At 43.3% G+C, this 16,094-nt stretch overlaps 1 protein-coding gene across 4 annotated transcripts in view; it reads right to left on the bottom strand.

Annotated features, from left to right (window-relative positions):
• LOC144138704 (uncharacterized) overlaps positions 1 to 16,094 on the bottom strand; it is a 36,972-nt gene that overhangs the window by 5,552 nt on the left and 15,326 nt on the right. For 2 of the 4 annotated variants that reach the window (XM_077671107.1, XM_077671104.1), the window contains exons 2-4: positions 13,422 to 13,595; positions 10,279 to 10,368; positions 3,971 to 4,249 (exon numbers count right to left, since the gene is read on the bottom strand). In XM_077671107.1, the coding sequence (XP_077527233.1) occupies positions 3,971 to 4,249; positions 10,279 to 10,368 (369 nt within the window). In that variant the 5' untranslated portion in view covers positions 13,422 to 13,595. Of the gene's footprint in view, positions 1 to 3,970; positions 4,250 to 8,051; positions 8,352 to 10,278; positions 10,369 to 13,421; positions 13,596 to 16,094 lie in introns of all 4 variants that reach the window. The other 2 variants (XR_013315948.1, XM_077671106.1) reach the window with 2 other exon arrangements.

The following is a 16,094-nucleotide window of genomic DNA, read 5'->3' as shown; positions in this document are numbered from 1 at the left end:
TCAGGGCACACATTTTTTTTGCAGAAATCATATCTCGTTTTTTGCGGTATTTGAAGTTTTCTGTATTTTTTGTTTGGTTCACGTGCTTGTAATGTATAATAGGTATCTAAATTTCATTGTGCGTTACGTTTCTTCGGATACTCACGTTGCAGGAAACTTTTATTATTCAAAATATAACCATGCAAATACGCACACATGGGTTTGTCTGATTTAAATGCAAGTTAGAGCTTGAGAATGACTTGGCTAATAAACGGGCATAACAAAAACACGAAGCGCAGGATACCTTTCAGTTGTTTTGGGTGCCGCTCTAGGTTACGCAGCAAAGCCTGTATTACAGCGTGTTATCAGTCCTTTTTATTTGTACTGATAGGTAGTATAGTGTGTATATTACAATGCTTGCAAAAACACTAGGATAAAAGGGGCGGATAGGTTAGTTGGTGCATTTAGGCTTTGTTCGCGCATGGAAGCATTCGTTTTTCTTTCTTTGTGTGCATGTGTACTTTTACCTCTGTATTTTCTGAGACCCAGGCGCTACCATTTCCCTGAGCAGTTTTCCGCCCTATTCCTTTTTATCAAAGAAGCTTCACGTATCATAATATTTTGTATAATTTGCAATTCTCCCTTTTACTGGAAAAGCAAAATAATCCGAAATTATTACGCCTTAGATCTATTCAACAAAAAATTGGTTTACCACAGTGTTTGAAACGGCGATAGTGTGGCAAGGCAAAACGGTACGTCCCGTTGGCTGCACGCTATTGCAAGTTGGCTCGACTAGAGCAGTTTAACGAGACATACCGTCACAAGATCCCTGTTGTCATGCTGCACCTCAACATCGACCTTTCTTCTCAGATGGATCACCCACATGAAACTGAGATTTTATTCCGCTTATCAATTCCATTTTTTTAATCCTTCGTGCGAGGTTACTAAAAATCTCAGGACCCACTGCGTTGGTGTAATCGGCCTATAAACGTCTGACTGCTGCACCTGTTTCATCTCCTAGTTTCTGACAAACTTTAAAATGCTGCATGTAGTTTTGACGGTAACTCAAAAAAAAGAGAAGAATTGAACTAATGGCTGAAAATGCGCCGGTCGAGTTTTATGCTGTACGCGAAGAATGCTAATTACCGCGCGTTAACGTTTTTTCCCCAAACATATCACAAAGTCTGAATTCAAGAGGGCACTCATTTTCGTATTTTTGAAGTTCACATTAAGCATCTAGCAAATATAATGTATCTAACTTTCAAGTGCGTCACTTGTTTTCTCATCTCACTGGTACAAAGTGCAAACCCTCCGAATCTATTTACGCTTACTAGTGACACGCAGATGTCTTTCAAACTGTGCACCAGTTCATTAGTTCACCTCAGTTCACCAGCGCAATCCTCAATTGTTTTGGGAATCTCAAAAACCTATGGTAATTTTTTATATCAGAGAAAAGGGCTTTAATGCGTTGCAGCGCATTCGGTGAGATGTCAAACCCACAGCTCAAAATTTTGATGAAGGTGTTTTAATAATTTGGCGTCACGTAGGAAAACCTTGAGTCGCAAACAAACTGCAGTGGCGGCTGCGACAAATTTGGCGTGTTCCCGACTTCTGCAAAACATGTATGAAGCAGAAAGCAAATTATCTGGGTGCGCAAGCCCGAAGTGCCACATAGGGCACACAAAGCAACCAAATCAAAACAACTGGGATTACCGCTTTAAAGAACAGGACACACGTAAGAGAAAACGGACAGGACTGGCGCTACACAACTCTCCCTGAGGCACAGAATAAAACAGATCTTCTACATCCACTGAAAACCCATAGCTAACAGAGGGACCACTTTGAAAGAAACGAGTGACCACTTCCGAATTCTTTGTGGCGTACGGGTCCTTGACAGCTAACTCATTCAAATGTTTTACAAGAAAGCCGCTGACACATTTCTGCCAAGTGCCCCTCTCGCTAACAATGGTACGGAATGGCACATATACTTTGTGTGTTTTTGCTGAGAAGAAGACCTTTCGAGCACTACTTTTACTGTCAGTAACACACTTCGCTAATCTGGTAAGCTGAAGCTCCTTGCACATAGCAGGCGCCTTGCTTTTCTTCCTCGTCGCACTTGCTTTCACAGTAACAAAGTTCTTCTTTACGGCCTGTGACGCTTTCTCTGAGAACGTCCCACTCGGCACGACAACAAAACCTCCTTCTTTGTCAGCTTGCATTAGCTGCAGGTTGTTGTCCTTAAAGGAGTACTGACACCAAATTTTGAAACCTAAAAAATGATATAATTGGCTTCAGTAGTTTGTACAGATGCCTCACAGAAATTTTTGCAGCGATCCGAGGCCGGAATCACATCTAAAATCGATTTTGATTGTCCAGGCCGCGAGCTTCCACAAATCGGCAGCACTAGCGCAATCGCTTTCGGCGTGACGAAGCATTGGCCTGCGTGTCTGGCCGGTTCAGGGTGACGTCATATAGTCGTTTACAAAACCGGAAACGATATTCTGCGCTGCTGTTGTGGGTGGTATTCGTTTGGGCAGGAGACGTGGGCGTAGCTGTGTGAGCAATGCTTGTAGACGTTGCGTGTTGGACGTCTTTGCTCTTCAGTTTGTTGCCGGCGCATGGTGTTCGGCACTGGTGCCGAATACTGCGCGATGTCGACGGGCAGGCGCCCAAGTTGTGCTATGGCAAGCTCGCGGTATGCGAAGTACTGCTCGTGGAAGCCTGTCTGAGCAAATCGACGACGACGCCGCTTAGTATCGTGGCGACTATTTGATCGCTGGTATCTGTACAACTGCTAATGACCATCCCTTACACAACTTTTCACCACACTATCATCCCCTTTTTCGCATATGAAGCTTTATTTTGGCAAAAATTTCCGTTTCAGTGATCGGTATATGACCAAGACATCTGCCGCGGCTTGTTTTGATTCTAGCGCGCAGGTGGTGCCATCTTTCGGCCGCTCGCCGCACTGTGGTGCCGGCAGTGCTGGGTCGGAGCGCCGAACCTCCGCTTCCGGTCGGCGTAGGCTTACCATCGCGGCAAATATCTGAACGCCACTTATAAATTCAGCGCTGATAACAACTCCTAGCACAATTTTCAACACACTAACATCTACTTTCTCGCATGTGGAGCTTCGTTTTCGCGATCAGATTGATTAGAAGAGTGGCGACAAGCTGTTGCTATCACGGTCTGCGCCGGTTCGAGCCGCAGTGATATTAAAAAACGGACGACGGCGAAGACATCGCCGGCCTAATCGGCGGGCCAAATAAAGTTGTTCTGCCTGTCGGGTGGCAGTGACTCATCCGGGTCTGACGATTCAGACGACATGTCGACTGCGCGGGCGAGTGCGGACCATAGCAGACGATGCGGCGAACGCATGGAGGAAAGAAAAACGTCCCTGACGTCACGGGTGAGACCGTGACGTAAGGCTGGCCCGCTTGCAGGCTGGCCTTCGAACGGCCATTTTCCCGCGCGGTGACCAAATTTGAAATTGGTTGCAATAAACGTGCTATAATTAATTCTGTGTTGGCGGCTGACGGCTTTCGGTTCGATTTTCGTTATAACTGGGCCAATAGGTATTCTTTACAGCATAAAAACTGAAAGCGAGAAATTTCGTGTCAGTACTCCTTTAAAGAAGGCGACCACCTTCCTAGTGGGGTCAGGTTTTTGACTGGAAGGCCCACTCTTCACGCACCTGGCAATGACGTCAACACCCTCCAACACACACCGTTCTTTGTCCTCCTGTGGCGCCTTTCTTGCGATGCGGCTGTTCAGGGCTAGCAGTTCATGTGCAGGTATGCGGTGCTCATAGCTGAACTTGGGTCTATTATTTAAAACCTTTGAAACCTCTTCTGGCACCTCCAGGCTATCATCCAGCACAACCAGGCTATCCAGGATATTACAGCTATCCAGGCTATCATCCAGCAAGTTGTATTAAGCTATCTTTCTTCTACAACGGGCTCTTTTAGAGTGACAGTTAGAGTGACCTTACCTCATCTTTCCGAAGAGGCTTTGGGCTTATGCGTCTTTTGAACCCTTGTAAAACACCTTCTTCTTCTCCAGCGTCGCATCTATATGAAGGTCCACTGCTCATTATAAGGTCCACCGACCAATGCATCAAACAGCGCGCAGAGATTGACGAGGCGACAAAGACCAGGCAGCTTTGGCGGATTCGGGAAAATCCCAAACGTACTTCGCAATCTTGGCACGTGCTCAGGTCGTCGGCTTCGGTCTCAGTGCCGGCAAATGACAAATCAATATCCGCTGCTGCCTGCAAAAACAAAATAATTTTGGGCTGTCTGCTTGCAAACAAAGGAAAAGCGAGACTATTACTGATTTGTTATCCACATGGTCCATGCATTATGTACACATTTAAAATTCTGGCGGGCGCAGCTCACGGCTATACACAATGAAGACGTGCGGATGCGGAATTGAGTGTGCATGGATGGAAATACCGGGTGAAACACGATGTACTGCGATTTCAACAACCAATTTATCTACCTTTCTGGGAGAAAAAACAGTGCTTCCTAGGTGTCGCAGCTGACGCGTACCTCCGTCAGTAATCACTTCGTTAAGCGCAGTGTAGGGTTGGCGGCCAAGCAAGGTAGCAGGAATGGTAAATTGAAAAGCCAGTAAAAGAAACTAATACAGCCGCCCGCATATCTAAACACAAAAGTTGCAAAATGGCAATATTGGTAGACTCTTTTTACATAGTCAAGATATTGCAAGGCTTCGGGTAACTGAGGGCCTATTAATTACAAAAGAAGCTGATGTGCACGGCAGAAATTTTTCGGAGCTGTGGAAAGGGCCAGTTGATGAAGGTGCCATTCCAAGCTCGTGTGCTCTTTCTTCAAGTTGGTGATATTGTTTATGAATGTAATTTTTACTTCAGAACGACGTCTTCACATCGCTCTGCTGAAAGGTACAGGCGCTATCGGGAACATCCCGAAATTTTCCTGAAGTAAAGATGGTGAATACATGTGAGGATCCGTGAGAAATGCTTTAAATCTTCAGTATGTTGAAGGTGATTTTGGAGACGAAATGCAAATTTATAACTGACTCGGCCGTTGCTGAATCTCAAGGCATTGTAAATAAGACTTCAAATCTTACCCTGTGCTCACAAAACAAGTCGTCTTAGTTGTATAAAAAGGTGGTTCAGTTTTCTGTAAAACCTCACACAAAATGTTCTCCAGCTTTTTAGAACATCACTTACGGGGCTCAGCCTCACTCAGCCCAATAGCCGCGTCATATGTAGTTATCATGCATAAAAACACAATGGAACCTCTTGACGGTATCTAGAGGTATGTGGTTGTGAATAATACTGTGAACTTGCATACACTCCTAAATATATTGTGCAAGAGATACTAACACGTGTTGCAGCGCAAGGAGATTGGTATCCTAGTAGGACTTGATTGCTGGCTAGTTGGTTCATGACGTACGAAGGAATGAGTTTTCCCAAAACACGAATATGTGCAAAAGAATAAGTTTGTGCAAAAGGCGAAGACGAGGATTGGACCAGACGAGCGCAACATTCAACTTTATTTTGCATGAAATAACAACACATATCTACCTCCCACCCGTTTCACCCCTAATCCTATCAACAGCCGCGCCTTCCAATTCGGCGTAAGAAGAATCACATGTCGAATACAACAAATAAAGCAATTCGATAAAACCGGGTAACCAAACAGTGCGCACCAGATAACAGATCAGAGCCAAAAGGGCATAAAAACCCTAAGAATCACAGATAGCATTGGTGGGAGAATCGACGTGAGGAAACACACAAAGTTTGCGTTTTCAAGTCTTAACAGAACCTAAAGCAGATGAAACTTGATATGCTCACAGCTTTTAAAATCAAACGTGTCAATACTAAACCAAAAAATGAAAGAATAAAAGCATAACATCAGAGTCAAAAGGCATAAAACCACTAAAAATGGAATGATAACTTTGGTGGGGGAATGGAAATGGTAACTAACACCGAGGGTGCGTTTCCAGCATTTACCAGAGGCCTAAAACGTCCCAAAAAATCAAAGTTGTTTTAAACATGACCTTCTATGGTTAACTGTGTGGGTAGGAGGGTTACCAACGGCGTGCTGACGCAATCATCCCCATATCTTTGAATTCTGTAGCCTTCAATAATTTCTCTCTCGGTTTGATCTTTAGCTCGTGTAGGAATTCAGTATCTTGAAGCTTTGGAATGCAGCCTCAGGTTTTAAAATGCATAGCGATATTGCCCCCTCCCCCACCCCCCAACCCACGATTTATTTGTTTATCAGAAATATTGTGCTCCTTCGCCCTATCATTAAAACACCGGCAAGTTTGACGAATGTATACCTTGTTGCAGGTCAGAGAAATTTATATATAGACTACGTTTGAAATGCACTTTGTGTAACGTTTCTTGTGTCTTTTTTCACACTCTTTTTTAGTTTATACATTAGCGGGGACAGTTTTGCTTGCATGGAGCTGAAGAAATCATTTTACCATTGAACTGGCTGGCTGCTTTATTAGTGTTGTTCGACACTATGGGGATGTAAGGCATGACGTTCGGATTATTACCTTCCTTGTTACCTGTTAATTTACTGCAGTTAAGTTTTGTTATATTCTCGCTTGATTTTTTGCAAAAGTGATTTGCATACTCTAGTGATAAAGAATGAAGGGTAACCTGATAATTGAAAGCATGACACCTCAGCTTTCAAGCTTTCAGACTGTTTAAGCTGGCATGAATTAGATATAGCAGAGTGATTCATAACGATGCCCCTTTTGACCAATTTTGAATCTGCACTATCGCATCGCTAAAGCCCTTTTTTCGATTTTGGCTCATATTACCAGCAGATGTGACTACTTGGGAGGGTGAGGTTTAAATCTGAAAATTGTAGACGGTTGTGTTGGGTAATTTCGTGAGTAAAATTAAGTCCGTCAGCGGCTGAAATAGAATGCTGAACAATTTCGCTGGCCCGGTATTGAAGGTCTGTTTCAGCAGTTGAGTTGTGACAAACACGAGATAGTCATTGACATATCTTAGTACCTTGACAACCTGGGAATATTTAAGCTGCTTTTCGGGGCGTTTAATAAAAGACGCTGAGGAGACATCAAAAGGACAGGAGCGATTGACGACCCTGTGCACACGCCTGATGTTTGAACATAAAAAGGATCCTGATGCACGACAACTGTAGATTTCTGGTAAAACTGAAGAAGCTCGATAAACAGTTTGTTATTGATTCCAGTCTGGTTTTAAAAGTTCTCTTCACCACGTTCATCAATGAGTTCTCGAACAGCTTTAAAGATGCCGTTGTGCGGTAAATTGTACTAAATGTCTTCAATATCAATCGAAAAGGCTGTAGCGGATTCCGGAATGTTTTGGTTTATTACTTTTGCTATCTTGTTAGAACTAAAAGCCAGGAAAGGGTCAGCTGGCTTTAACTTCTTCAGAAACTGTGCAAGCGAACTGTATAAAGCGCCACACTACACGCTGCCAGCTTCCTTGCTCAGTTACAATGGCCTGTAAGGGCAATCTTGTTTATCAGTTTTCGCCTTAAAAATAATTCTAAAACTTCGAACTCAGATTTTTTAGCAGCTTTTCGTACCCAATCCAGGTGAACAGCTTTCAGAAATTTAACAGCCGCCATTTCCTGCTTTTGTTCGGTTAAAACTGACCTGTTTAAAATTCTTCTGTACGGCTGCTGACAGGGCATCTGTAGGCACAAGTTGGTGCTGCATAGCTTTAGTGGAGAGCGCTTAAACTTTGCATAGTAAACAAGAACGAGAAAGACTAGAAAACAGGACCAAGCGCTTCGTCCTGTTTTGTAGTCTTTCTCGTCCTTCTTCTAGTAGTCAAAGTTTAAGAGCTTTCCACTCTTTCTGCACTGCTTCTAGGGGCTTTTCATTACAGCCCCTACTGTAGAACGACAAACCAGCTCGTTTTTTCGGCCTACAGCACATATGGGTTGCCTCTTTCAGATGCGCTGCTATTTTCCGCAATGGAAATTAGCACAATTTCGATCTTTTACTGTGTGGTGCAGGCAATTGACGCCGTCCCCTATAGCGCGTTCTCGTCCCGTTTCACTGGCCTTGTTTACCATTCTTCACACCGTAGGTAGAAGCTGGGCCCGTGTGGTTCACGGCTCGAAGGCAAACTTGGGTTCTTCCTCTAGCACCTCTTGGACAAGCAGAGGGACGGATGCTCCTCGGTGGAAAGTTACCGAGCAGGGCCTCTTCCCTGCCAATTTTCTTTCCTCCAGTTGTACCTGGCGCTTAATCTGTTACCGGTCAGGCCGCAGTTACAAGTCTTGGTCTTTGTGGACGGGTCATCCTCGTCTGCAGCCACAGGAAGTCTGTCGTTTGATCGGCTGTCCTTTTGAAGCTCCCGAAACGTAGTCCTGCAGTGTAGTCGTTTTCAGTTTTAAAGGCCATCACCTTGAATCAATCTACGTATAGCCGAGTCTGTCGCCATGATTGGGAATTCAGGAATCTGCTGATCATTTTTGACTGCCCACAGGATAACGGACCAGACCAGAAGAGGTCGTAAACTTCCGCTGGGATGATTTTCGCTTGTGCTTTCTATCTTTTTCTCTTTTGGGCAAACGTATTCCTTCGTACGAGACTGGTAAACCTACGTGTGCTGGGGTCCGTCAGGTATTGTCGCTTCTTGTTAGCCCCCGACCGAAAGATTGATTTGCAAGTAATATTTATTTACCGCACTCTGAGCATTGCCACACTGCGTGACAACACTATTGTGGTAGAACACCACTATTTTGTGGTAGAACAAAGGGCAAGCGTTAAGAAAAGACCTTCTGTTTGCCGCGATAAGTTTCATTCACGGCGCCACAGGATATCCCTCTGCCTTACATAATGTTGCGGAAGTTGGAGAAAAATGTGCTAGGATTCATTGCTTTAGTGAACGTCATGACTTGCGCTTGTTTATGCAGAAACATAGTCGGCCGTTGTCGTTCTTCACTTAACACATTATTTTCCCCAACCGTGATGTGACTTGTTACTTGCCGTGAGAAAGTTCTCAGCTTAAACTTTGTAGGTTCTTCCACAGGGAAATGCGTGTGTGTTTTAACGGTTGGTTTCTGCGCACACTTAGAACAAAATGCATTTACATTTGATTTTTAGATGACTGAATGTTCGAATGGGCAAAGCAACAAGCACGCAACTTACTGATTTGGTTGGGCTTCAACAAGATGTAGAGTGAAGATAAGTATAAGTTTTCTAAGCGCCTACTAGTTTATTTACCTTGTTTCTGTCTAGCACGAACGAGGAAGTGAGGTCCCAAGTATATTGATGGTGACAGTAACAGGTCGACTGGAATACCGCACAAGCCAGCAGTGCTTTAAGCAAATTTTATCCTAATTTTTAATGTCCTCATTTTTAACGCGACATTTTTAATGTCGCGCTTCCTATGCCTTACTTATGGCTACGTTGCACCAGGGCGCACTCCAGGAAATACAATTTTCTCTGACAATGATGTTGACCGTGGGTGAACTAATAGATATTTGAATTAGGAAGCGTTGTCTGGGAGAAAGCCAGTGAGTTGAAAGTCCAAGTCCAAGTCAAAAAGCCACATTGTTTCGCTCAAAACGCACTCCACGGAAGCAGGCACACACAACGCGATTCCACAGAAGGTAAATATAGCGTCTCACGAAAGAAAAATGCTTTCCGTGGTCGTAATCGAACGTGCGTTCCTCGCGTTACAAAGACGACGTCTATTTGATTTTGTCATTGCGACCCGGTCGAAGAGCTTTCAATTTTGGACTTCGACAAACTTTGCAGGTAAGAAGCTTCAAGTTTTACCCATCTTGGACTTTTACAAATTTTGCAGGTAAGAAGCTTCAAGTTTTACTCATCTTGGACTTTGACAAACATTGCAGGTAAGAAGCTTCAAGTTTTACCCATGTTGGACTTTGACAAACTTTGCAGGTAAAAAGTTTCAAGTTTTACCCATCTTGGACTTTGACAAACATTGCAGGTAAGAAGCTTCACGTTTTACCCATTTCTCTTTTACGAAAGATGCTGTGATTTATGAGATATTTTGACATTTTTGAAGCTTTTTAAAACAAGGTAAGGCACAGGAATTATTAAAAGGTTTATCCGTGCGAGTTAATGCAAAATATGATCTGAAGCGACAAGGTTCAAGCCGAACAGGGTGGCAGGGATTATTGGGTGTGCTTCACTTTGACAAGCTCGTCGTAGATTTTTTATGCCCAGCTAATCAAAAAGCAGGCAGGATTGGAATAATACAAGTATTCAGGGCACCACATTTGAAGAGATAAAAAGCAGGCGATAGGTAAACATATTGCGTACCTTTTTTGAACACTGAAAGGCTTTTTCCACCATGGACACGATGGAGTTGAAGGCTACTCTTTCACCCCGTAACCAGAACACCGCTTTCATCTGGAATTGAGCGTTTAGAGTAGCTGAAATTATTTGTTTTATTAGCGTACATAGTTAGTAATGCTGCTGCAGGAACTTCAACACAGCATTATTTTCTGGCGCTCATGGCTTCAATCGGGAATGGATCATTTAGACTGGTGGGAATGAGCTATTTTGTTAGCATACAGAGTTAGTAATGGTAGCTGTAGAAACTTGCGCACAGCCTCGTTTTCTACTGTGCAATCACTAAGTATACAAAAAAATCAGCCATTAAAAAAAGTCATGCACGTCGCAGCTCCTGTGTGTGGCAGGTGCTCTGATATTTGGAGGCTACGGAGTAGGGTTGTTTAAAATTGTTCATAGTTTCTCAATTACAATAAATGGCGCCTCCTCGAATGTGAAGCCGAGTAACTACATCGATTAACTTAGAAGCAAACGTTGCCTCTGTATTGCGCCGAATCGCTTGTATTGTTTTCTTCCTTTTTTGGAGGAGGTAACTTGGTATAAGCACTTTCCAAATGAAAATCTGTCTGTCCCTCTGTGCGCATGTGGGTTTAACCAGATGTTCATTGAGGCAATGCGGACATGTAAGTTACTCGCGTCGTATTAACCACCTCTTTTTGTTGAGCAGTGGGTGTTTTTAGTGTGAAGGCGTGTAATGTTGGGAAAAAGTATTCATTTGCGGTGTGCGAACACTCGCTGCATGCGCTGGTGTATTTGGCCCTTGCATAGCCCTCTCTGTCGTGACTGTCAGCGTATCCTTCTCTGTGGGTAAACAATCTCTGCGCAGGATGAACTTTAAGGTATAGTGAAGTGTTCCTGCTCGCTTAATGACCCGCCCCCCCTCCTCCCCCCCACCTGCGTTTCCCGCTCGAGATTTTATCTTGGCGGTACAGTTTGTGATTTCCGAAACGAAGTATCGAATTCTGAGCTAGAAAGCAGCACTTGAGCACGCACAATGTTGCCGGCAGGCATGTCGAGAAATTACAGCGGTACTACTTTCGGCTCATGAAATGTCTGAACTGTGAGGGGCTCAATCGTTGGCGTCGGTGAAGCTATTAAAACGTGGGATCTAACTCCCCATCCACCCGGTCGTTTAACGTTGGCGTTTTAACTAGTAATTTGCGACGAAGCAGGCAACGACTTAAGCAAAGCCATTTTTTTCTGCCATTGACGGTACGGGGTCTCACCTTGTGCTCGGTTGCCCTTCGACACAATGGGCAGTATTCTGCACTTTGGGAGATGCAATGCTTCTGTCATTAGGAATGTTTCTCTTAGTGCCCAAACGATCACTAAAATGAGTAACCCGGAAGCTCGAGACGTTTGGGTGTTGTAATAAAAATATATACACAAAACATAAACATAGGTACAAAGATGGTAAAGGTGGCTACTAACAGAAAATATAGCCATTTGGCAATTGAATGGGAAGTCTGGCTACCACCTTCTGTAGCAGAACTAAAACGCAAAAAACAAAACTAAATCGGTAAAACGTAGTAACGCAATTGAAAAAGCCTGCATAAGCCACCACCACCCGCGAGCAACAATAACCAAAAAATACAAATGCCACACTGAAAACGAACTAACCCCATAACAAACGTTTCTGTAGGACCCTCACATGATTTTCTGGAAAGAAAAACAAGTTACATTGCGAAGATTCAATCTATCTATTACAGAGCCCTGACGCGGTCAACTGAAAAAAACGCAATAGTGCTCTCTGGGGTGACCTGTTTGCAATGCCAGCAAAGAAACCTAACGTAGGCAAAACCACAAAGTGGGCCATCAATGCCTAGGCATTACTAGACAATTCTTAGTGATATCTACAGCTCTTGTAGTAGTATTACACAGAAAAAAATGCATACTGCGCAGTGTTCCCCGCTTTCCTTAAACAAGTTCGTTAAACACGTTTCTTTCATAATTCACGGAGTGGGTTTTGTTTGCACTGCTAAAACATCAAGACAAAGTACCATTTTTCGTTTGACGGAAAGGGAACCCACCAGGTTGTTCCACAGCTTCATGCGGCACGCGTAAGTAGGCTACAGTTGCTGCAATGAAAAACTACAATGCTCTTTGAATTAAACACTCTCGTTTCCCGCTCTTAGGCAGGTTTGTGCCGCTCTTACCCTTTCTGCAGTTTATCTGTCTCTTATTTTTCCGCAGTGCTACGTAGGTTAATCTAGCCGATGGATAAATGTGTACTGAAAACAAATGGCTTTAACCTGAAAAATATGCACACAGTAGAGCAGTTCGGTGTCACCTTAGGCAGGAAGTTTTATAAGTCTAAGTTTGTGTTTGCGTAAAGAGAAAAGATTAGGGATTAAAATTCAGAATTCAGTGTTTCATGTGTGTACAGTTCAATTCAAGGAGTGTTCCAGATAAAGTTTTCCTCTTTTTACCCTATGGAGGAATATAGATGACAGGATTTTGTTTCAAGGAAACCTGGTTGTGCAATATTTCAGTGCGCTTAACTCCTTCCCGAATAAGCAAGAAGCGCTTATACAGCTATTGTGAAATACGCTGTCTTTGCTTTTGTTCCTTTTTTTCTGAGTTTCCACAAGAAAGTTATTGAGAAAGCATTTCAGCGCTGTGCAATGTTGCGCGAATCTTTTGGTGCTGAAGAGGGAACGGTGTTTTACGCAGGGTACGTAACTATTTATTAGTTGCCCTCAGTTCCCATAATGCGGCTGAGTCGCATATTTTTTCGCGTTTACATGACATCACGACCTGAAGATGAGTAATAAAAAGGCCTTTTTCTTTGTTTGAAGGTATTCCCCTTATCTCATGCAACGCACAAAAGACCATGGCCTTGAGCTTGCTACCGACATCTTGAAGTATTTCTATGGTTAGTAGAGAGTTTAATCATACCTTAAATACATATAGTAACTGTGTAAGATTTCAATAGAAAGGAATGGTGCTTTATATTTATGCATTAAATATCTTTGTTCAATGACACCGTGTTTTGCTGCTGTCTTGTACTTTTTACAAGCATGTGGCAATTAGTTATTGGATGAAGACACAACACACAGTATAAACAGTGGTGTAAAGTTACAATTGCAACTGCTTTGACATTAACTTACATCAGAAGCAATTGTGCAAACTTTATGTGGAACCGGGATATCCAGGTTTTGCAGCAATTTGACAACCAACGTCTGACAGTTGTTTTCCTTGGCGTGGTAAACTGAACGGCTGCTTATGGGCAGGAAAGCCTTCTTGATATCAGGGATCCCAATTCTGTGACATCCTAGACATACCTGGAATGAAAGGAATTCTCAACGAATTTATAAAAAGTGTTGCATGAGTTTTAAAAAGCGTCGGACTATATTCTAAACACGTTTAACTCCATTGTGAATGACTGAAATCTCGTCAAAGCGATCTGAGGGGCTAGTTGGTGTGTTGGCATGATGTAATAAAAATGCGCAAGCAAGCAAGGGACAAGCGAAGGAAGACAACACACAGCGCATACCAGCAAAAAGGGTTAATTTCCGCCCTCATATATACTCCATCCATCGGCACGTTGGAACAAATAGAAAAAAAAGAAAGACAACAAAGTAGCTATAACAGATAAAACGCATATTCGCTTTACACACAAGCAGCCGCAGACCAGCTAATAATCATCCAGAAATGCGATTTCGATATCAATGCAATGCTAATGCACTTGTTCGCGCACGTGCAATTTCCTTTGCCTCTAATATTTCCTGCGTGAGGAGGTTACGGCTCCTAGGAAGGTTTTCCGTTTTCTTTAAAAATGGAAACTTCCGCAATCACTGCAATGCATGGCAAGATGCCTATAAGAATTAATGGCATTGTTCCTGTGCTGCCTAAGCCTATCGTTAATACCTCGGCCGGTCTGGCCGATGTACACTTTTTTGCTCTCTCCCGTATGCACATCCTCGCCAGAGAAATGATAGAGGGAAGGGAAATTGCAGGTGCGGGTGACGAGTGCATTAGCATTGCATCAGTATCTTTCTCTTTTGAAGAAATCGCATTTCTGAATGACAATTGACCGGTATGTGGCTGCTTGCGTGTAAAGTGAATATGTGTTTTGTCTGTTTTAGCTACTTTGCTGTCGTTCTTCTTTTTCTTTTTCATTTTGTTCCCACGTGCAGATGGATGGAGTATATATGCGCGCGAAAAAAAACACAGTTTGTTTGTATGCGCTGTGTGTTTTCATCCTTCGCTTGTCCCTTCCTCACTTGCTCATTTGTATTACAGAATGATAGCTACTATATCTGTTATGCCATACTCCAGGCTTGCTGTAATTCAAAGCACGTTGAGGGAAACCAGCGTTCAGACTTTGCAGCGAGTTGTACATTCAGGTTTTCTCAAAAGAAACGGCATCATAAAAACAGGCTGGCAGTTTATGTAGCGTTTGGGTACAGGGCCATAAATGAAATCCTTCATAGGTAGCGTTACAGTAAAACGATGTGTTATAGCCAAGCGTGGAGCACTAGAAGTAATTCAACTAGAGCTGCTCGACTGCCTGTAGAGAAGACATCAATTTGACCCACATGGGAAAAAATATATTAGGCACGAAAACTTGTGTATTTCACATGCAAACATGATAGAAAGTAACAACGGAATAAACGACGACGGACACAGAATAAAATTCACAAGACGGGCGCTAACTCATGACTGGTATTTTATTGGAAAGGAACACGAATTTATTGCCGACAAGTGAAATTTGATGGGGTAAAACCAAAAAAAAAAAACTTTAAACCTCTGATAAAACCACGTAAAGGCCGGATAACTGCTCACAAAGTTGGGTGGCATCTAAAAACCTCTTTCCTCCTCGTAAAGCGTCATAGAAGCCTTGCTTACACATTCGGTTCCCGTCTTGTTGATATGATAAGCTTCAACAACTTCTGGTGCCAGGTGGTCTTTATGTGTGAACAATATGTCGGAGTGGCTTCGATGATCGCGGAATGTAGACCAGAGATCCGCCCATTCCAGAAATGTTTAGAACGGCATAATAATGAACACGCTCCGGTGAGCTTTAACAAAGTCCTGTGGACATGAGAATTGGTCAGTTTTGGAGCCCAGGTTAAAAGGCTTAAAGCAGCCGGGTACCACGATAATGCCGTTACGGGAACCTGCCAAAGCGAAATATAACTTCACAAACGCAAACCGTACCATGAGCACAAACAAGATAAAACGAAGGAAAAAGTAGCAGTCATTCCATACGTGCACCGCCTATCCCATGGTTTATAGAACGCAGCAGGAAGATACGGGGTAAATGCAGCATTATCATCCCCACTCAGGCTTGGAGGTGTTTTTTCGTCCATACAGGGGAAGATAACAAACCGAGAAAATCATAAAGAGGCTGCAGCATCAACAACGGTCATAAGTTTGTGCCCTGTCGTACGGGTGTTGTGTACCGGTTGCCCATCGATTGCTGAAAAGTCTATATTGGACAATCAGGTAGATGTGTTAACACGCGCCTGCGGGAACATTTGAATAATCTAACAAAATGCACCTCTTCCCTCTTATCAGCGCACTGCCGAGCACGTGGCTGCAAGCCGTGTTCTGATGAATGCGACAGTTTGTTTACACATAAAGACCAGCTGACACGGGAAGTTGTTGAAGCTTATCCTATCAACTCGAGGCGAACTCGAGGCGAGAGGCGAGCCAGCCTTCTCTGACGCTGTACGAGCAGAAAAAAATGATCTTTAGATGACACTTAACTCTGTGAGCGGTTATCAGCCCTTTACGCGGTTTTTTCAGAAGTTTCAAGCTTTGTTTGTTTTTACCGC

Source organism: Haemaphysalis longicornis, unplaced genomic scaffold, assembly GCF_048455015.1.
Source record: "Haemaphysalis longicornis isolate Haplotype H1 unplaced genomic scaffold, Haemaphysalis longicornis Haplotype H1 scaffold_5, whole genome shotgun sequence".
NCBI classification, from domain to species: domain Eukaryota; kingdom Metazoa; phylum Arthropoda; class Arachnida; order Ixodida; family Ixodidae; genus Haemaphysalis; species Haemaphysalis longicornis.
This window is presented reverse-complemented; position numbering and strand designations above follow the sequence as displayed.